The 22,413-nt window shown below is 38.5% G+C and overlaps 1 protein-coding gene across 24 annotated transcripts in view; it reads left to right on the top strand.

Moving 5' to 3' along the window:
• The window catches only part of Ttll5 (tubulin tyrosine ligase like 5), a 300,152-nt gene that overhangs the window by 80,759 nt on the left and 196,980 nt on the right, over nt 1–22,413 (top strand). For all 24 annotated transcript variants that reach the window (XR_015444939.1, XR_015444938.1, XR_015444940.1 and 21 more), the window contains 5 exons: nt 2,753–2,834; nt 4,526–4,587; nt 5,752–5,846; nt 20,259–20,372; nt 20,626–20,717. Coding sequence is in view for 18 of the 24 variants with exons in the window: in XM_087195100.1 (XP_087051226.1) it covers nt 2,753–2,834; nt 4,526–4,587; nt 5,752–5,846; nt 20,259–20,372; nt 20,626–20,717 (445 nt within the window). In the remaining 6 variants the exon portion in view is untranslated. The remainder of the gene's footprint in view (nt 1–2,752; nt 2,835–4,525; nt 4,588–5,751; nt 5,847–20,258; nt 20,373–20,625; nt 20,718–22,413) is intronic.

Here is a 22,413-nt window from a genome sequence, read left to right on the forward strand (position 1 = left end):
CTAAATTCTCTTTCTGGACCCCATTATATAGACTTTTCTCTTAGCTTGTAAACTCAAATCCAAAGCCAAGGTGAAAAGAATTTCCTTTATACAAAAGAATTTCAATGACAGCGAGGACTGGCTAATATCAGCACTTTACATTGCCTTGGGGACCATCATTTCCGTTGGGACTTAATTTCTGGAAGGTTAGTAGATTATTTCCAGAATTAGTGGTGTGACATGCTTAATAATCTCTTAGGTCCTGGATGAACTATTTCTCTAACAGATCTTTTTTTTTTCTCTGTCCTTTCCTTAGCCATCTTTTATAAGTTTTTTGCTTAATATATCTTTATTATGTAAAATTCTTTTTCATGTGTGATACTGGGAATTGAATACAGGACCTTGTGCATCCTAAGATAGCACACTAGCACTGAGGTACATTTCTAGTCCTTGTAAAACTCTTAATAAGAATTTTTCTTAATGTTTTTAAGGATTGTTGGCTTTATCATGAATATGTTAAGTCATGTGGGTCAGGGTTATTTTGGAGGGAACTTACTGCAGTTTATTTTTAAATTGTTTGCAGGTTACTTTGTCTTTGAAAATTGTATGTTGCTTTTTGCTTGCATTTTTCTTTAATATTTCTTCATTGTTTTCTATGTTTTAGTTATGGAGAAGGCCATTGGTATATAATGACAGATGAGACATGGCCCTTTCTCTTAAAAAATGGGGAGGAGCAGGAATAAATGATAAATGACAGCACAAGTAGAGTGATTATAATGCTTTTGGAATACAGGAGTTACCAGATTTGCTGAGGGCAGCCAGAGAAAGCTGTTCCTGACAGAGAGAATATGATATATAAAATAAATATCATGACCAGAGGTGACATTTTTTGAAATGTTAAGAAGTGTGACTAGATGTAGCTGGCATGGAGTGGGGGTATAGGAGATAAAGTTATGTAGGTGGATTAGCGCCAGATTATAAAAGACTGGTAAATTTGGATTTCTCTTGTAGAAACATTCACTGGAGGAAACATTCATTGGAGGAAACATTCACTGAGCAGGATTATTATTTATTTCTTTAACTTTTATCATAGTTTGACCCAAAGCTCCAGATGACCGAGTTGTAACAAAGGAAATATGTACAATGTTACTAGCAGTGACCATTTGAAAATCCTCCAGGAACAAACCTAGCATTAGTGTCTATTGTTAAACCAATTCACTGCCTGTCACTATGTGACTGTTAGACCTTTTTCTTTTAGAAAGGTCATTCTGATGGCCTTGGAAAATGCACTACAGTGGGGAGGGACAGTGCTAGGAAGATGACATAGGAGGTAAGAAGTGGGCAGTGATAATGTATACTTACCATGTGACCAAACAGTCCCACTCCTAGGTATTTACCTGGGAGAAATGAAACCATATGCTCACACAAATACCTGGGCACAAATCCTTATAGCAGCTTTATTCATAATGGCTAAAAATTGGAAGCAACACAAATATTCATCAGCTGCTGATTGGATAAATTATAGTATGCCTATATTGTGGAATATTACTCAGCAATAGAAAGGAATGAGCCACACTATTGATACATGTAAGAACATAGATAAATCTCAAAAGCATGCCACGAAATGAAAGAAGCCGGGCTCAAACGCTACAAACTAAACCAATTCCATTTATTTGACTTTCTGGGAAAGGCAAAAAACAAAACTCAGAATAGTGATTGCCAGGTGATGGGGATGGTGGGAGTTGACTACAGAAGGACAAGGAAATTTGTTTCAGGAGACATTTGTGTGTTCTGTGGACATTAGCTCTGATCAGTAAGTAAGGAAGCTAGTCTTTCTCGGAGAAAAAGTGTAAGTGGTTTATTTAATGACACAGAATGGGATGTTTGGGGCTGAGTGGGACTTCTGAAAGTCTAATGTGTTTGACATATGTATACCAAGGATTGCACACTGTGATTTTCCTTGTAGAGAGGATTTCATTGGTAATAATATGAAGGGCTCCAAAGTTAACGTCTCATCCCTGAATTTGTTAAATAAAACAAGGCTTGCTTTGCCCTTTGCCATTGTTGGGAAGTAGAAGAAAATCATTGAAGATTCCAGAAGCCATGGAAACTTGATCTTTGGCTCCGTCCCTTCTTAATTAATATTAGTGGTGCAGGTGGCTTGTCACAATCCTGCTCTGCTACCGCTGACTTCCTCTCTTCTCCTCTGACTTTCTGTCTGTAGACCAAGTGTTTTGTTTTGAAACCATCAGAGAAGAGAAATAATAAATTCACATTTAGGCATCTTCTTGACATGAGTTGCAGATGCAAGATCTTAGGTGTAAGGAAAGGTGATGGAAGGATCCTAGAGAGATTCTTTCAGTAGATCCCTGTTTTCAGAGTATGGTGGGGGTGGTAGTGCAAGACAATCCTAAGGAAGCCCAAAGCAGGATTGTTATTGGATATGCCTCATTCCTTTTCTCAGCTTTTTTATATATAAACACAGCATGGGCGTTACCTTTTTTTGAGTCATATTGCTGTCTTAACAGAACTCAGGAACGTCAGTACAGTGGATGGTAAAAACATTGGAACTTTGTAGTGTTGTTTTAAAATTATTCCTAGCACATGATTAACTTCTCTTAAATTTGAAAGATTTTCACTTTAACTTTTACTTACTGCTTTATACTCTTCAAGTTTTTAAGCCTCTGATGGGAACTGATTCGATTGAATCTTCCAGATCTTTGTGTGCTTGTGATGTGGAAAGTGATCTTTATGTGTTGTGTTATATTTCTAGAACTATACGGCTTTGATGTGCTCATAGATTCCACTCTGAAGCCATGGCTGTTGGAAGTGAATCTCTCCCCTTCCTTGGCCTGGTAAGTCAGTTCCATCAAACATGAAAAGGATAAACCTGCAAGGGGCACTAAAACACCTTCCTTTAGGAGCAGGAACATTTCTGTTGACACTGGAAGACACCAGCTATTAGTCAGAGATCACTTTAACTTTTTAAATTTAGATGAATTACGGTGTGTTACCAAAGTTCATATGTCAACCAGGGCCCGTCTTCCTAGTCATTTGCAATATATATTTACTGTTGATTGAGATTCTAAGAGATGATTCTTGCATTTGTTTTTTTGTGGGTTTTTTCAGTACTGGGGATCGAACTTGGGACCTTGTGCTTCCAAGGCAGGCAGTGGCACCACTGAGCTAAATACCTGGCAAAAATGATGATTTTAACCGACTACCCCTCACTGTTGTTTTTTTTTTGCATTCATTTTTATTCCCAGGTTTTTTTTTAAAACTTTGTAAGTTTTCTACTAAGGCTAAAGAAATACGTAAGGTATTATGTTCCCTTTATTAGCAAAGGTTTATGCGTACTTCAGTCCTCAGAAAGTGGAAAGGGATGAAGCTGGTTGGAGGACACTCTAGATAATACCTGGTCCATTTGTCCTGTTCTGTGTCCTGGTACCCATCCAAGATTAAAGTCTAAAGACTTCGAGCAATCTTCAGAAAAGCTTTTGAAAACCAGTCTTTTTTTTCATAAGAATGAAACGTTTTTCAGTATGAAAGAAGATTCTGTTTATATGTGCAGTTACAGCCAGAATTTCTATTAGCTATATACTCTCTAAACAGAGAACCCTCGAGATTTATGCCAAAGACCACCCAGCTGCTGAGTTTTTAAGGATAAGAGACATTGGCAAAATGCCAGGTAATCAAATAAAGACAGATTGACTACTTTCTAGAGTGGGAGTTTGGCTTAATTTCAGTAGTAAGGTGTAAAGCTAGATATTACAGATGCTTCAAATGTTATGCTACACTTTTGTGTAGGTCAGCCTTTTGCAGATTGCCCAATAAACCATATTTGACAATGTCAGAGATCCCTAGAGTGAACACAGGGTCCAGCAGCCAGAATAGTCTGGTTCAGGAGGAAGCACTGAAGCCATCCTGGCAGTCACCAGCACCAAGGGGCTCTTCCTTTCAGTTCACATTGTTTCTGTTTCCTTGTGTGATCCTGCTGCATTATCTGCTGAGGTTTTGGTGTGGCTTGTTTGTATCTTTTTGCCCTGTTTGTAAACCTGCAAGCCTAAGAAGATTGACTGAGAACAGAAAATGAAGACTTAAAAAAAGTACAAAGGTGACCAAAGTTTCTCGACTTGCATGTGAATGTTATTCAACGATTGCATCAGTAAAACAATTTGGATGACGGGCACACTCACACAAGCACATACTAAAAGTTGAACCCCTAAAATCCACAGTGATAATGAAGCAATATTCTTGACTTGTGCAAAATTAAAATTGCACAAGACCTCGTGGAATAAAAAGATTCTCTTTCAGGGAATCAATGTGTTAGTGCTGGGCCTTCCTTACAGAGGATGCATTTAAAACCAGGCTTTTATTTCTTGTACTTTTGCCCAGATTTCTTTTTCTTTTTCCATGGATTTGATGTGCTTTGTGTTGCTTTCTCATTGACATTTGGAAAGTTTGCTACGTTGGGGCCCATTAGGAGGCAACTACTTTGTTAACTTATAGAATTACCAATAGTTCTTTTCTTTTTCTGTTTTGTTAGTGATGCACCTCTGGACCTAAAGATTAAAGCCAGTATGATTTCAGATATGTTCACTGTTGTAGGTGAGTAGTAGTGTTTTCTGAACTGAGCTCACATAAAAATAATCCAGCGCATCCATTTTGTCAGACTCCATAGGTGTTGCCAATTGGCAGTTCCGAAGCCACGCCGAATGTTTTGTACTAAAAAATTATATTTTCAGGGAAGTGTTTATATGTTTCTACTCCCCTTGGCTCCATTTTGTCCTGAGGTTGAACCACAACTAAGGCTGAGACCTGGGGCACAGGAATTATGAGCTGAGGCAGAGAATTAAGCAAAGATCTGCAGAAAGTATATTTTTCTCTGAGCTGGGAAAGTGAAACCCAACTGAAGAAGCCTTGTTATAAGGAGACTGGCTATATTTCTGCTAGACAGTCTCTACTGGTCTCAATGTGATCCCTTCTGTAGTAGTTATATCCAGAGCTACCCAAGGAAGAAATCCCATTTTAAGTAAATAACCCAAGACTTTGAAATGGAGATGGGCAGTCAGGTGGGTATGATGTGGATTTATTGTTGGCTTTTAACATTCTCTCAAAAGACATTATAAAACGTATTTGAGATGAACTAGTACTTGATGTACCAGTAAATGCTATAAAACTTAGCTACTTTATTCTTCTTGGATGAGAATCCACCTCTTTTTAGGAAGTAAGTGAAATTAACTGAAGTCATTTCTTAAGCCGTAGATAATTTGCAAAGCTCATTTTCAAAGTTGCCAGTAGACCTCCTTCTGCAATTCTAGAAGTAGATTGTGTAGCAGCACAGGACTGCTCACTTGTTGGATTCTCCCAGGAAAAACTTTATTTTTTAGTTATCATCCAGGAAGCTACTTTAAAATAACTTGTTTTTATTAACAACTTTGTATTTTTAAATGGTTACTGATGCATTTATTTAGAGTTTATCAAAAATCTACCTATCTTTCTCAGTTAGAATCACATTTCCGCTGTTTATCCACCAGCATAATCCTCTTGAGAATGGATCTCTGAAATATTTATAACCATGAAACCAAATGGTACATATAAAGATGCAGCCAAACTTGCTAATTTCTTATAAAGTGGCAGATTGTTGTTGTTTTTTTCGGTACTGGGGATCGAACTCAGGACCTTGCGCTTGCGAGTCAGGCTGTGGAACCACAGAGCTAAATCCCTGGCCCCTAAAATGGCAGATTTTAATGTTGCTTATTTCCCATTCAGGATTCGTGTGCCAAGATCCTGCCCAGCGGGCAGCAACACGACCAATTTATCCCACCTTTGAGTCATCCAGGCGTAAACCTATCCAGAAACCTCAGGTAAGCAAATTTAGCAGCAGGGAGCCCAGAGCAGGCTTGCTAGGAAGGGGTAGCAATGTAAATGGGGGAACTGAAGTGGGACAGATGTGAGGTCACTTAGGGCAGGAGAATCTGGGGATCAATGCAGATGGAAAGTAGTTTATGTTCACCTGAGGCTAATAGCTCATACTTTCAATGCTTCTCCACAAACTTACTCCTGATTTTGGGGGGGGGGTTCCTTATCATTTTTTTCTTTTACTACTTTAGCTTTTTCTTTTCTGTGCCTTTTATTTATGTTCTTTTCTTTGCCTTTTATAAACTCCCATTTTCCCCCTTAGTTGACATACTCAAAGCACAGAGAGGGAGGCATTACTGTCTTCTTTCTGATCTTCAGACTAGTTTCATAAAGGTACTCTGTTGAAATAGTATCTTCTCTACAGGTGATTCTCTTCAAAAGAATTCTTAATGATCTTGAGGTATTGATTGAAGCTACATGAAATAAATGGCTAAGGAAACTTGCACAAATCAGAACTACCATTTGGTCCTGCACCACTCTGGTCTTTCTGTACTCTGCATGTAAACCAGTCAGCTAAGCCTTCTGTCTACTCATTCCGTCATCTCCTTCATCCCTGTTTGTTTTGGGACTGCTAGTTTCCATTTCTATTTCTTTGCCTTTAGTGTATCTTCTTTAAAAGATCTGACTTCCTTCTTTTGGCCTATCTTGTTTGATTACTTTGCCTACTCAGAAGTTTTGGAGATCTTTCCTTAATAAATCCATCCCACTGTGTAATAACCTTTACTTTTCATTTCCTAGTTACTTACTTGTTCCATATTGGCTTATTCTGTATTCATCAGTTGTTGCTTTTAAATTATCTAGTACTCCTTCACTAAATTGCAAACTCTTTGAAAGCAGAAACAGCTTCTTAATCTCCCTTCCCTCTTCTTGTTTCTTTTTTCCGCTTCTCCTTTTGATCCCTCTCCTACCTCTATTTCCGCCTTTTACTCCTCCCCTTTGTCCCCCCTTTTCTTCCATTCTTCTTCCTCCTCTTCCTTTGCTTGCTGGTCTCATTTAGAGCAATACTACTTCTGTTTGCCAAATTCATACGCTATTTTCATTAAAGCAGAGTTTTCAAACTCAGCCTGCAGGCAGGTAATGTAAATGAGTAAGTAGAAGCAGGTCTGAGAAAGCCCAAGTGAAGTCCACAGGAAATGATAGAGGTCAGCTGGAAAGTGCAAGCCTCATGCAAAAGGGGCAGATGTTTAATGAGTGTGTTCAAGCTGATCATTGCAGACGTGTGGGCCAAGGGTGCTGAGAAATCAGAAATCTTATTTTCAAGTATTGACAACTAATTCATTAAAAGAAAAAAAGCAACAACAACTTTGCGGCCAATCATAACAAGTCTTTCAGCTATATTCAGTTTGAGCTGCCTATCTATGAACCCTGCTCTGAAATGACTCCCTAATTTGGGTTGTGAAGTGGAACAGGATGTACAGTATTTTAAGAGGTATTGTCTTGGATTAGAAATAAAACCAGGGATCAGAATGATGCTTGATCAGTTCATCGCCACCAATCAAAGGGTTTCCTTTACTTTTTAAAAAATAGAGAATTAACCTAAGTGTACTTGGAAAGCTTAATTTATGCAGTCATCTTCCTTTGCAGATTATTCCCTGCAGCAATGTGGCAAGAACTGCAAAATTATACATAAGGATTGTGAGTGTTTCTGGGCAGTTCTCATATGGTTTCTGCCAAGTTTCACTCTAGGGATAGCTGTAGACCATTCTTGGATAAATGGATCCCCACCACCACCTTTTTTTTTGGCTTGCTTGTCACCTTACTGGCAATTCTTGCCGATCATAGAGAATCTGTTCGATGTTTATTTTGCCGACTGGCAGATAGTGACATGGGCATCACCCACAAGCAGCTTACAGGATGCTTATGTAAAGACTAAAGGAACTGTAGATTAGTTGTGTGTACTGTGTGAATCAAATTTGTCAGGTGGGCTAGTGAACTTCAGGATCTTCTGTACTTGACCAGAGGGTTGTGCCCTTAGTGGTGAGAGGATTTGAGGTATAAACTGTGTAAGAGGAAGTAGTCTGAAAAATAATAAATGCTCTAACTTTCCAGTCACAGAATGTAGGGCTCTTGCCTTTGGTCTGTACTCAGAGATTATTTTTTCCCTTTTTAAATCAAACATGTAAGAGATGGGAAATATAGACATAATAAGCCTTTATTCCATTTTTATGTATCCTAGACCTGCAGTTTCAATCATCAAACACCAAGCAGATATGTTCTGGATCATTTGGAGATTTTATGCAAATCATTTCATTCCTTAATTTAGCTTTACCCTTTCATGGTGCATATTTTATGTACCTGCTTCTCACAACTTAATAACATAAAATTGAATAAATGAAAAGAATTACATAGAGGTATTTTTGGTTATTAAATGTAAAAATATATGATGCTAGAACTTAGGATCCTATCTTCTTTTCCTGATAGTGATTTATGTTGTGATGGAGGCTGAATTTAAATGATGAAGAGGGCTTAAATGCCTGTTTATTGCTTTGACCAAAATATTCTAGAATGGAAATATTGTAGTTCACAGATGAACTTTAGTTCAGATGTCTTATGAAACATGCTATTGTTGGCAACTTAATATTAAAAATATTTTTATATTGGATTTCGGGCTGTATCTGAATTTTTTTTTGTATTAAATTCTTTTATTGGTACATTGTAGGTATACAACACAATTACTTTTCTCATTGAGAATTGTACCTTTACATAATGCATCTTGGTTCTTATTTTTTTCCCATTCCTAGCCCTCCCTTCACGCCCTCCACCCTTCCCTATTTACAAAGACTTTATTTCCATTTTTTCCATTTCTCATCATTTTTCCTTTCCCTTCTTTCCTTTCCCCTGCCCCTCCCACTACCCCTACCCCTTTGGACCTTTTCTTCCTATTTTACATTATCAATTATTCATTCTAATCATTGGTACATTTTAGGTATACAACATAATGACATTCATCATTGGAAATTTGCACCTTTACATAGTCTCTCTTGGTTCTTATTTTTCACCCTTGCCCAGCCCTCCCTTCAACCCTTCCAGTCCTCCCTATTTACAAAGATTTTGTTCCTATTTTTCCATTTTCTCATATTAATCCCATTCCCTTCTATCCTTTCCCCTAGCCCTCCCACTTCCTTCCCCTTTGCCCCTTTTCTTCCTATTTCACATTACCTATTATACATTGAGTCCTTATTTACACTTTCAGTTTCTCACACCAGAGAAACTATTCGGTATTTACACATGTGTGTCCTATTTATTTCACTTAAGAGTATTGCCTCAATGTGCATCCACTTAGCTATAAATGTCTCTAATTTCTCATTTTTTATGGCTGAGTGGTACTCCATTTTATAAAAAACCCACATTTTCTTTATCCAGTCTCCAGTTGATGGGCATTTGGGCTGTTTCCAAGTTTTAGCTATTACAAACTGTGCTGCTATGAACATGGGTGCACATATATCACTGTGGTATGATTCTTTTAATTCTTTGGGGAAGATCCCCAGCAGTGGAATAGCAGGGTCAAATGGGACTTCCAGTCCTAGTTCTTTGAGGTATCTCCATACTGATTTCCACAGTGGTTGCACCAGTCTACACTCCCACCAGCAGTGGAGCAGGGTTCCTCTTTCCCCACAGCCCCGCCAACATTTGTTATTGGTTGATTTCATGATAGCAACCATTCTTTCTGGAGTGAAGTGGAATCTCAGCGTGGTTTTCATTTGCATCTCTCGAATGACCAGTGACGTTGAGCATTTTTTTCATGTATTTATTTGCTATTCCTACTTCTTTGTCTGAGAAATGTCTGTTCATTTCAGATGCCCATTTTTGGATTGGGTCTTTAAATTTGGGAGGTCTGATCTTTTTAAGTTCTTTATAGATTCGAGATAGTAGACCTTTGTCTGAGGAAGAGCAGGTGAAGATTTTTTCCCACATTGTGGGTTGTCTCTTCACACTGCTGGTGGTTTCTCTTGCTGTGCAGAAGCTTTTTAATAAGAAGAGATCCCATTTGTTGATTGTTTGTGCTAGTTCACGGGCAACTGAGGTTTTGTTCATAAAATCTTTTCCTACACTGATGTCTTCAAGGGTTCTACCTAACCTCTGTTCCAACTGGTTTAGAGTTTCTATTTTAATATTTAGATCTTTAATCCATTTTGATTTTAGTTTAGTGCATGGTGAGAGATGCAGGTCTAGTTTTAATCTTTGGCAAGTTGAAGCCTAATTTTTCCAGCGCCATTTATTAAAGAGGCTATCTTTCCTCCAGTGAGGGTGTTTGGTTCCTTTGTCAAAGATGAGATGGCTGAGTGTGTCTGGCGTTGTTTCTGCATCTTCTAATCTGTTCCACTGGTCCTCAGGTCTGTTTCTTTGCCAATACCATGCTGTTTTTTATCACAGTAGCTTTGTAGTAGAGTTGCAGGTTGGGGATTGTGATACCCCCTGCCATGTCTCTGTTACCTAGAATTGCTTTTGCTATTCTGGGTCTCTTCTTGCTCCAAATGAATTTTTGGATTGTTTTCTCGAGGTCTATGAAGTATGCTGCTGGGATCTCAATTGGAATTGCATTAAATCTATATAGCAGTTTTGGAAGTATGGCCATTTTCACCATATTAATCCTTCCTACCCAGGAGCAGGGGATGTCTGTCCCTTTTCTGATATCATCTTCAATCTCTCTTTTCAGAGTGCCATAGTTTTCAGAGAACAGGTCTTTGATTTCTTTCGTTAGGTAGATTCCTAGGTATTTCAGTGTTTTGGATGCTATTGTGAAAGGAATTATTTGCCCTATTTCTCAGTGAGTCTGTCATTGGTGTAGAGGAAAGCTATTGATTTTTGTGTGTTGTCCTTGTAACCAGCTACTTGACTGAATTTGGTTATTAAGTCTAGAAGACTTTTGGTGGAGTTCTTGAGGTCTTCTACATAGAGTATCATGTCATCTGCAAATAATGACAATTTGACTTCTTCATTACCTATCTTTATTCCTTTTATTTCTTTCTCTTGTCTAATTGCTGTGGCTAATGTTTCCAGAACTATATTGAACAAGAGTGGTGATAGTGGACATCCTTATCTTGTTCCTGATTTTAATGTGAAGGATTTCAGTTTTTGACTCTTTAGTATGATATTGGCTGTTGGTTTTTCATAGATGGCTTCTATCAGTTTGAGGTAGAGACCATCTATTCCAATTTTTTGTAGGGTTTTTATGATAAATGCATGTTGGATTTTGTCAAATGCTTTTTCTGCATTTGTGGAGATAATCATATGGTTTTTGTCCTTGGCTCTATTGATATAGTGTATTACATTAATTGATTTTCGTATATTGAACCATCCCTGCATCCCTGGGACGAATCCCACTTGATCAGGGTGTATGATCTTCTTGATGATCTTCTGCATTCTGTTTGCCAGTATCTTATTAAGGATTTTTGCATCTATGTTCATTAGTGAGATTGGCCTATAGTTCTCTTTTTCGGTTGGGTCTTTCTCTGCTTTGGGGATGAAGGTGATGCTTGCTTGCAGGAATGAATTTGGGAGTATTGCTTCCCTTTCAATTTCATTGAAGAGTTTAAACAGTAGTGGCAGCAGTTCCTCTCTAAATGTCTTGTAGAATTCAGCAGTGAAGCCATCAGGGCCCGGGCTTTTCTTAGTTGATAAGTTTTTAATTACATTTTCGATTTCATTGGTTGATATTGGGTTGTTCAGAATTTTTAGGTCTTCTTCGTTCAACTTTGGTAATTCATATGTATCTAGGAATCTGTCTTATTTCTTCTGTGTTGTCCATCTTATTGGCATATAGGTTCTGGAAGTAGGTATTGATGATCCTCTGGATTTCTGCTGGGTCTGTTGTAATTTCACCCTTTTCATTCCTAATTGCATGGATTTGGGCCTTTTCTTTCCTTTTTCTGACAAGGTTGGCTAAAGGTTTGTCAATTTTGTTGATTCTTTTGAAGAACCAACTCTTGGCTTCATTGATTTTTTGTATCGTTCTCTTAGTCTCCATTGCATTGATTTCTCCTCTGATCTTTATAATTTCCTCCCTTGTATGAGCTTTGGGGTTGTCCTGCTCTTCTTTTTCTAGAAGCTTGAGGTTCAGCATCAGGTTGTTTAATTGGACTTGTTCTGTTTTCCTAATATGCGTATTCACTGCTATGAATTTCCCTCGTAAGACTGCTTTCATTGTGTCCCATAGATTCCGATATGTTGTATTGTCATTGTCATTTAATTGAAGGAACTGTCTGATTTCTTCTTTAATTTCCTCTGTGACCCATTGGTTATTCAGAAGTGTGATGTTCAGTTTCCACGTGTTTATGAAATTTTTTGAGTTTCTTTTGCTATGGATCTCCAATTTCATTGCACTATGGTCTGATAATATACAGGGGATAACTTCAATTCCTTTGCACTTACTTCAACATGTTCTGTGTGTGAGTATGTGGTCTATTTTGGAGAATGACCCATGTGCAGCTGAGAAGAATGTGTATTCTGATTTTGTGGGGTGGAAGACTCTAAACATCTGTTAAGTTCATTTGTTCAAGAGTTCGATTGAGTTCTAGTATTTCATTACTTATTTTTAGTCTAGTTGATCTATCTATTTGTGACAGTGGGGTGTTGAGGTCCCCCACTACAATTGTATTAGTGCATATATGACTTTTCTTGTCCTTTAATATTTGTTTTATATAGTTGGGTGCACTAGTGTTTGGTGCATAGATATTTATGATTGTCATCTCTTCCTCTTGGATTCTTCCCTTTACAAGGATGTAGTGTCCTTCTTCGTCTCTCTTAATCAGTGTTGGTTTGAAATCTACTTGATCTGCAAAGAGGATAGCTACTCCTGCTTTTTTTTGGGTTCCTGTCACATGGAGTATTGTTTTCCACCCTTTAACTTTCAGTCTGTGAGTTTCCTTTTGAATTCAGTGTGTTTCTTATATCCAGCATATTGTTGGATTTTGCTTCTTGACCCATTCTGCTAGTCTATTTCTTTTGATTGGTGAATTGAGACCATTAACTTTGATGGTTATAACTGAAACGTATTGACTTGTCATTGCCATGACTTTTTCTTTTTGTTGAGTTCTCTCCCTTTCCATTTAATTTCTTGTCATGCCAGATGGGTTCATTCTGCTTTGCTTCCTGGGGTTGTAATCCTCAATGTCCATTCCTAGGCTATTGTGTAAAATGTTTTGGAGTGCTGGTTTCATATTCACGAAGTTCCTAAGGTGCTCTTTGTCATGAAAGTATCTTATTTCTCCATCCATTTTGAAAGATAGTTTTGCAGGGTACATCAATCTGAGTTGGAGGCTGTTTTCCTTTAGGGCTTGAAATACATCACTCCAAGCTCTTCTTGCCTTGAGGGTTTTCATTGAGAAGTCTGCTGTGATTCTGATGGGCCTTCCTTTGTATGTGATTTGTTTCTTTTCTCTGAATGCTTGCAGAACTTTGTTCTTCTGTTGTGTTTCTGGAATCTTAACAATTATATGCCTATGTGTAGATTTTTTTTGATCAAGGCTATTTGGAGTCCTGTATGCCTCACTTATCTGTATGTCAAGCTCTTTTCCCCTGCTTGAGAAGTTTTCTGCCATTATTTCTGCGAAGAGGTTTTTTATGTCATCTGCACTCTCTCCTCTTTCTTCATTGAGCCCAGTCAGTCTTATGTTATTCTTTTTTGCATCATCTAGCAGCTGCTGGATTGATTTCTCATGTTCCCTTATAATTTTGAAGCAATTTTTCTTTTCCCGGTCACTAATTGCAATCTTATCTTTTATATATGAAATTCTGTCCTCACACTGGCTCATTCTGCTATGTAGACTTTCAATGGAGTTTTTCATGTCCTGGAAATCTATTTGCATCTGTTTTATGGATTCCATTTGTTTCTTATGTTGGGATTCCATCATGTTCCTGAGGTCCTCTCTAGATTTATTAATCATGTCTTGCACTAAGGGCACAATTTCTCCTGTTATCTGAGAAATTATTTCTGATTTCATTTTTTCCAGATCCCCTTTTGTTGCCAGTTCAGTGGGTCCAGGTGGTTGAGTATCAGAGTGTTCCATCTCATTTCCCTTTGGGGTTGCTGTAGGTGATCTGGAAGTCTGGTTTTGAGACTTATTTACGTGTTTTCTCATTTCGACTGGGGTGGGGGGCTGTTAGTGCCTGCACGGATTACCTCCTCTGAGCTGGGTGAGGTGGGACATGGGCTGGGAGCAGCAGTAGGGATGGTGACCCAAAAGCCCTTTCCTGTGGGCTGGGAGCAACCAGAGGGATGGTGGCTGGGAAACCCCTTCCTCTGGACCAGGAGCAGTGGGATGGTTGCTCAGAAGCCCCTCCCTCTGGGCCGGGAGCGGTGGGAGGGATGGTGGCCCGGAAGCCCCTTCCTCTGGGCCAGGAGCAGCGGGACAGAAGGTGGCCCAAAAGCCCTTTCCTCTGGGCTGGGAGCAGCAGGAGGGATGGTGACCGGGAAACCCCTCCCTCTGGACCAGGAGCAGTGGGACAACGGCTCAGAAGCCCCTACCTCTGGGCCGGGAACAGTGGGACTCAGTACCTTGGTCTGGTGGTCTGGTGTCCTCTGCGCCTTTGTAATGTGGAATCAGGTGGCTGCCTGTCTGCAGTGGGATGATTCGGTGTCTTCCGCATGACTCAGGACCTCGGTAGGGTGTCTGTGTCTGAGTTTCTTACCAGATGACATTGCGTGTATATATATATATATATATATATATATATATATATATATATATATATGTGTGTGTGTGTATATATATATATATATATATACACACTATATATATATATATATATGTGTGTGTGTATATATATATATATATATACACACACACATATATATATATATAGTGATTTGCCATAATTAGTGACTCAGATACTAGCTTTTTTTTTTTTTTTTTGGTACTGGGGATCAAACTCGGGTTCTTGTGCTTGCGCAGCAGGCGGCAAAACCACTGAGCTAAATCCCCCGCCCTCAGATACTAGCTTTAAAAATCTTTCTGTCTGCTGGTTGTGGTGGTGGACACTTGTAATTCCAGCACAAGGGAGGCTGAGGCAGGAGGATTGCCATGAGTTCGAGGCCAGCCTGGGCTACATAGTGAGCTCAAGGCCAGCCTGAAGTACACACTGAGACCTTGTCTCAAAAAGCCAAAAAAGAAAAAAAAATGTTTCTGTCTGAAAAAAAAGTTTCTGTCTGAATGATCAACATTTGCACTCTTACTGTTCTTCAGGAAGTAATTGAGATTAACTGTCACTTCCTTCTTTGTAGATCTGTTTTGTTTTTAAACATCTTTTTGAAGCAATAGGCTAAAAGTGATGTTATTTTTGGTAGATGTTCTTATACTTAAGTGTGTCACTGCAACTATTAGTTATTTAGTGCTAGTATATTTTTTTTGGCATTTGTACTCTGATGCAATTTCTGGTAAGTTTGGAAGCTTGAATTATAACTTTCTTAACTACTATTCCCGATAAAGTCATTTATATAGGTTTGAATGAATCTAGGAAAAACAAAAAACAAAGACTGGATTCCTTACCTTGTATTTGGTAACCGGTTAATATAGTTCTGTGATAGATATTTTGGTGTTGAGATAGTAGAATTCAAAATCATATGTAGTATTATATATTTAGTACCTAAATGTGTCAGCTGCTGTCCATTGTAAAACAAAACATTCTAAATATCTCATGAAGTAATCTGTTTAAGGAGAACATTAAAAATACTATTTGATAGCTTTTTTGGGGTTTGACATCAAAGTGTTCCTGATATATAATTCTATTCTTAATTTCCTATTTATTTATTTATTGTTTTTGTTTTGAGGCAGGGTCTCACTGTGTAGTCCAGGCTGGCCTCAAACTGGTGGTGATTCTCCTGCCTCAGCCTCCTGAGTGCTGGGATTATATCAGTACATTTAAACCTTCTCTTTCGTGACCATTTTTGGTCCATTTCTCCCAAGATTTATTAATATGTGGTCCTTTTTTTCTTTCATTTGGTAGCATTAACTCGTTTTGCTTTTTAAGCTTGATTTTACCTTTTATGTTTTGAATGACAAAGGTACAGGACTTATAAATTTAGCAATTTCTAGTTCCTTTGCTTTTTATGGAGAATTCCTAACTTTATAAAATGTCATTGAAGATTTTTATTTTTTATCTTAGTTCTCTGTCAAATGGGTTTATTTTCTGCTGCTCAGTTACAGGATAGCTCACCTTTATTTATATTCTCCACTGTGTAAAATTCTTCTCATTACTGGTACTTTGCAGCTTTCTTTACACTGAGAATAATGTTTCTGAATCAACATGTTTCTTACTGGTTTGAGAGGGGACACATGGTTCCTTGTCTGAAAAATTTCACATTCTCAGTTCTTCCTTAGAAATCCTGGGTAGACACTTAAGCCATTTCTACTCTGGGTAGATTTCTGAACCCTAAGTTGTACTTATGATAATTTACTATCGTTTGATGCATTTTGCATGGCAACATTCTCACCTACGCAGTGATTTGGCAGCTTAAAATTTACATAGGCACCTTCCAATTTAAATCACTGTGTTCCATAGCCAGTGGCAGTGGTTCTCTTTAAGTTTAGAGGAGCCTTATTTCCTTTGTCTATTGGAATATGTGACTTATTATTATATCTACCACTTGGAGAATGCAGTTGATGTGCCCAAAGTCAAAACCATAGAAGAGCTTGCATTTGGGCTGTTTTGCCCTTGTATTTTATAGTTGTGATGACCATTCAAATTACTCTTTTCTGCTTTCTGTTTTTCCTCTTCTTTGCTCCTAGTCTCCCATCTCCTTGGCATACAAGCATGTCTTTCCTCTCTTTCTTATTCTTTCTTCTCCCATTTGCTCTTTTTTCTGCCTTTTTTTTTTCACCCATGTTTAGGAAGGCCCATGCCCTTCCTTTCTCAAACCTCTCAGATCCTTCAGCTGGAGTGTAGGCCAGACTTCCTGTAGGCCACCTCCCACACCCTCACAGTCCACACCTGTGTGTACAGTTGCTACAGCTAGAATTGTGGGCTGTGAATAACAAAGGAGTAGTTGTGAATGACAGGATGAGCATGGGATACAACTCGTTAAAAGTGATTGGCAGAGAAGTTTAAGAATGTTTGAGCACTGATTCATTGTTATAGCCCAACACAGTGATGCACACCTGTAATCCCAGCACTCTGGGAAGCTGAGGCAGGAGAATCACAAGTTTGAGCCCAGCATGGGCAGTATTGGGATACCCTGGCTCAAAATTAAAGTACTTTAGAGGAGAGAGTCACAGTATTATATGTGCCAGGTGTGGTGGCACAGGCCTGTGAGGCAGGAGAATTGCCAAGAGTTTGAGGTCACTCTGGGGTACATAGTGAGTTCAAGGCCAGTCTGAAGTACATAGTAAGACTTTGTTTCAAAAATCTAAAACCAAAAAAACAACAAAAAAATCATTTGTCAATTTTCAGAAGCCAGGAATATTAAAAATTATTTTTAAAAAATCCAAAACTGAAATGCTCATTAGAGATCATTCAATAGTGACTTGACGAGTTTTTATTAAGACAATCACATATTTCTTTAAAACTATTCTAGTAGGTAATAACTATGTCATGAAATATTTTTACTGCCCTTTTAATACAGATTTTAGTTTATCAACACTTTTGAATGGCATTCTTTCTATTCTGAAATGTGTAATGAAAAATCTTTATTGTATCATTAAATGAATACTTATCCTGTCTTTCTCTTTACATAATCTGACATGATGTTAAAGTATCCTTAAATAGCATCAGGTAAGAAAGCTGCTTGATTATGGATGATTTGTTGCCATTGGCTTTATGTGGCTTTGTGATCAGAGCCATGCTGTCTCGTGTGAACTCGATAAGTATTTTTTTTTGACAAACAATAAGTAATGTGTGATCATGAGAAAAAAACCTCAAACTATCCATTTATTTTGACTTTTTAAAACTAAACTCTAAATAATCATCCTACATTAAAGATTTTAAAAAATGATTGTAAGGCCAGGCATTTAGCTCAGTGGTTCCACTGCCTGGCTCGAAAGCGCAAGGTCCCAAGTTCAATCCCTGGTACCAAAAAAAAAGAGAAAAAAATGATTGTATTACTTATATTGGTTTCCTTCCTAAATCTTCACACTTTCCTCACATTTACCCTTTTGTTCCAACCATTTCTGTTTAATGTATTCCCAGAGATTGAAGGGAATTAAAATGTTTCCAAAAATCTTTCTGCAAGTTATAATTCTAAACATGATTGATCTGTATGTCAGCACATTCGTTCATTTATTTGTTCAACAAATATTTATTGATCTACTTCATGCCAAGTACTGTTCTAGTTGAATATACTACAGTAAAAGGTAAACGATAAAATTTCCTGCTTTCACATGTTGTTTATGTCTGTTATTTCCTAAGGTATTTTTATGCAGTTATCTCATCATGGAGTTGTCTATCAGAACATTTAATTTTCTAACTCCTGTGCTAGCTTTGAAAGCTAGTATGTATTGGTCTTTCTTGTGTCCAAAGATGAAGTCATTTGTGGCTTATGTACATGGGTATATTAGTCTGTTTGGGCTGTCATAATGATATAGCATTGACTAGGTGGCTTAAACATCAGAAACTTATTTCTCACATTCCTGGAGGCTGGAAGAGTCTAAGATTGAGGTGCCGGCAAGATAGACTTCATTGTGAGACCTTATCTCACCTGGCAAATGGCTGCCATCTCACTGTGAGCTCACAGCCAGAGAGCTGAGCATGTGGGATGAGTGTAGTCTCTGGCACTAATCCCATTAGACCAAGGCCCCACCCCCATGTCTGTATTAACCTTTGATGTCCTCACAGAGGTCTTGTTTCCAAATGCCATTACATGGAGAGGGAGGGCTTAAAAATACAAATTTGGGAGAGACACCATGTCCACAGATGGTCCAGCCATAGAGAAAGGCAGTAGTAGCTCCTGACAGTGGAGCAACTGCTTCTCTCTGGTTGAACTTTCTCAGGAAGCTAGAGAAACAGTTTGCAACCATAGTTCTTGAATTATTTCTCTTTTTGTCTTCTAAATTTTAATTTTTATTAGTGCATGTTTGCAATACATAATGATTGCATTCATCGTGGGGGGATGGTGCATGTACCTAACACATCTCAATGCTTTTTACATCCTCTTCTCCTCTTTCTCCCTCCTTCCTTCCTCATTTTTTCTACTTGGTAGGTAGGTCTTGTTTTCAACCATCACTTCATCTGTTTCAATAATAGTACATGTGCTTCTGTGTTAGTTCTCTCTCCTTGCTGAGACAAAATATCTGACACCTACAAGTTAAGGGAGGAAAGGTTTATTTTATTTAGTTCACAGTTTGTAGAGGTTTCAGCCCATAGTTGGCTGGCTGGGTGGCATGGCACAGGAGAAACAGTTTATGGCAGCCAGAAGGTAGCAAAGCAACAAGGGAACCTTAACAGCATCTTTCTGCCCCTTTTATCCAGACTACCAGGATTGGGGTGGTGCCAAACCAATCAGTGTACTGGTTTAGTAATCATACATCCTTCATCCCACCATCACACACTCTAGATTCAGCCACCTCTGAAAAAGCCACCTATGACCGTATGAGGTTTTGGGGGGACATCTAGACACCAACCATAACAGCTTCTTACCATCTGATGCCTTCCTTTGCTGCTTTTCTATTCTCTCCTCATCACATCAAAATCACTTAAAACTTTTGTACTCAGATGGCCCCCCTGATCATTCAGTGGCTGCAGTCATCCAGGTCATCTGTTGGGATCATGATGAACATGGCCCTGTGATCACCCCATTGGAGCACCGAGGGCAGCCAGCCTTATTTTAGGTCTCTTGAAGCCCAACAACCGCAGTGCTTCCTGCAGTGAGGCCCTGGTCACAGCTCTCTTCTGTGTGATAGTAGATGCCTCTAAGTCAGTATTCTTTCCTCAGGTTTTCAAACAGCCCACAGCCCTGCTCTTTTCATCTTTGGCAAAGATTTTTCCTTGGTTTTGTGTCTTAGGTCTCAGTTCTCCATACTCTCCTTCCTCAGTTACAGGAATAAATGCACATTTACTTTTCTGTGAAGCTGTTTTCAGATTTTTTTCCCCATATCCTTGAAATACTGGATGTACTTTTAAATCGAGATTAGGAGTAAATGCTAACTTAGGAAAACATCTGGACATCAATTTTTTATTTTTTGCTTCTCTCTCACTCATAGTGATTTTCTACTGTGTTGTTTTCTCTTCTTGCCTTTGAATTTACTTGCTTTTGTCTGCTTCCCAGGGTTTCAGGCTAAGAGATTAATTTCAGAAATTGGACTGTAGACTTGAGCTTGCACCTGTTAGGACAGATAATAATGTTTTAGGGAATGATCGGAGAGAAATAAGGGAAGACAGTAAATGCTTTTTGTTTTCTTTCTTTTCTTTTCTTTCCTTCTCCTTAGCGTTCCCGCCCACTCTCTGCCAGTGATGCGGAAATGAAGAACCTTGTAGGCCCACCCCGGGAGAAGATGTCAGAGAAGTTAGGTGGCTCTGTGCTTGGACTGTCCATGGAAGAGGTAAAGATGACCCCATTTCAGGCCTTTGTGGGCTGACACAGGGTTCATGAAAGTAGAGACTTATGACTAATATTCATGACAAACTTGTACCTTACACTGGAAAGAAAATGATTCAAGAGGGGAGAAGTTTCCTCTCAGAAAACATGGAAATTAATGGAATTAATTCTTCCCCTTCATGCTTTAATCCTTTGTCCTATAGCCGCATGGATTTCAGTTTTCAAAACAGGTACTCATTTTCTCTTCCTCCATGTAGATCAAAGTTTTACGGAGAGTGAAGGAAGAGAATGATCGAAGAGGTGGATTTATCCGCATATTTCCTACATCCGAGACATGGGAAATTTATGGGTGAGGTGACTACCTTTTTTGTTTAATCTATATTTAAGGTCCATGGAATTAGACTTAATTGTGAAACACTATCAGCATTGTTCCCCAAGAGGTGCCTTTCTGTTTTGTTTATATTACCCAACCCAAGAACTAGGCCATCAGCAGTGTTACCCATGCCCTCCTTTTTTAAAAAAGTTTAATTTGGCTCATCTTCACCACCCCCAGCCCTTTTTGGTACCCTCCCTCCTTCCTACTCATCCTCCAGTCCAGGGTTAGAATTGTCCTATACTATGTACTTATCACTGCCTTGATTTGAAAAGGCTTTTTTATCATTTATATCTATACCTAAGTAATATATTTGTTGTTATTAATCATCACTGTGATCTAGTCACATATAGTGAAACATATCCATTTTACATTACATTTTGTTTTTGTTTTTTGAGATAGGGTCTCTTATGTACTTCAGGTTGGCCTGGTACTCACTACCTAGCCCAGGCTGGCCTGGGACTCCTGCCTCAGCCTTCCAAGTGCTGGGACTCCAGGCGTGTGCCATCACATCCAGCTTAGGTGTATATTTTGATGATGATTTTGACAGGTATAAGCATCAATTTTTTTTTTTTTTTTTGTACCCAGGATCGAACTGGGAACCTTGTGCTTGTAAGGCAGGCAGCAGAACCATTGAGCTAAATCCCCGGCCCAAGCACCAATTTATCTACTCCCTTTACCACAATCAAATTATAGTGGCTTTTGTTTTGTTTTTGTAGTGTATTCTGTCTACATAAATCCCTTTGTGCACCTTTAAGGTCAGTCCCTGCCATGGCCCCAGGCCTTGCTGAGCTATTCCCTGTCACTGTAATTTTTCTAGAATTTCATATTAAATGGACTCACATAGTGTGTACTCTTTCAAGTATAGGATTTTTTGTTTGTTTGTTTGTTTTTAAATCTTGGTGGTTCTGGGATCAAACATAGGGCCTTGAGAATGCTAGGCAATCTCTCTACTACTGAACTATACCCTCAGCCCCGTGTTCTTTTGCCTCTATTGTTTGGCTTGGTTAGCTAGATTATTTGTTTTTTTAAGAAAGGGGCTTTGTTCAAACATGGCTGGCATAGTATTTTTGAGATTTATTTGTGATGTTGCATGAAGCACTTATTCATTCCTTAATTTGTTTATCCATGTACCTATGTGGACCACTTGGGGTTATGTACAGTGTTCAGCTACGGTGAAGAAAGCTGCTGTGAACACATTCATTTATAATTTCCTGTGTGTGTTTTATGACTTCATTTCTCCTGGCTGACTATCTAGAAATGGAGTAGAGGGGCATCTGATAAGTGGTAGTATTATTTTACATTTTTACTAGTGTAGGAAACCTTCAGATAGTCCCCATCCTTGCTGACACTTAGTATTGCCATGCTTTTTAAACCTTAGTCAGTTTAGTGTATCTCTGTGGTTTTAACTTGCTTTTCTCTGAGAACTAATGATACTAAGCATCTATTCCTATGCTCTTGCCATTTTTATCATTTTATTATTGTGGTTAAAGAACTTAGATACTTTTGATATGAGACTTTTCTCAAATAAATATGGAATGTTTCTCCAAGTCTATGGCTAGCTCTTTCATTTTTCTGGCAGTAGCTTTTGTTAAAGTTTAGGGATTTTGTATTTTGTAAGAAATCATTACCATCTTCAACTTTGTAATGCTTTACTCTGTTTCCTTCTGAA

Source organism: Heterocephalus glaber, unplaced genomic scaffold, assembly GCF_053883595.1.
Source record: "Heterocephalus glaber isolate CG9 unplaced genomic scaffold, H.glaber_assembly_v1.0 deba00001608, whole genome shotgun sequence".
NCBI lineage: Eukaryota > Metazoa > Chordata > Mammalia > Rodentia > Bathyergidae > Heterocephalus > Heterocephalus glaber.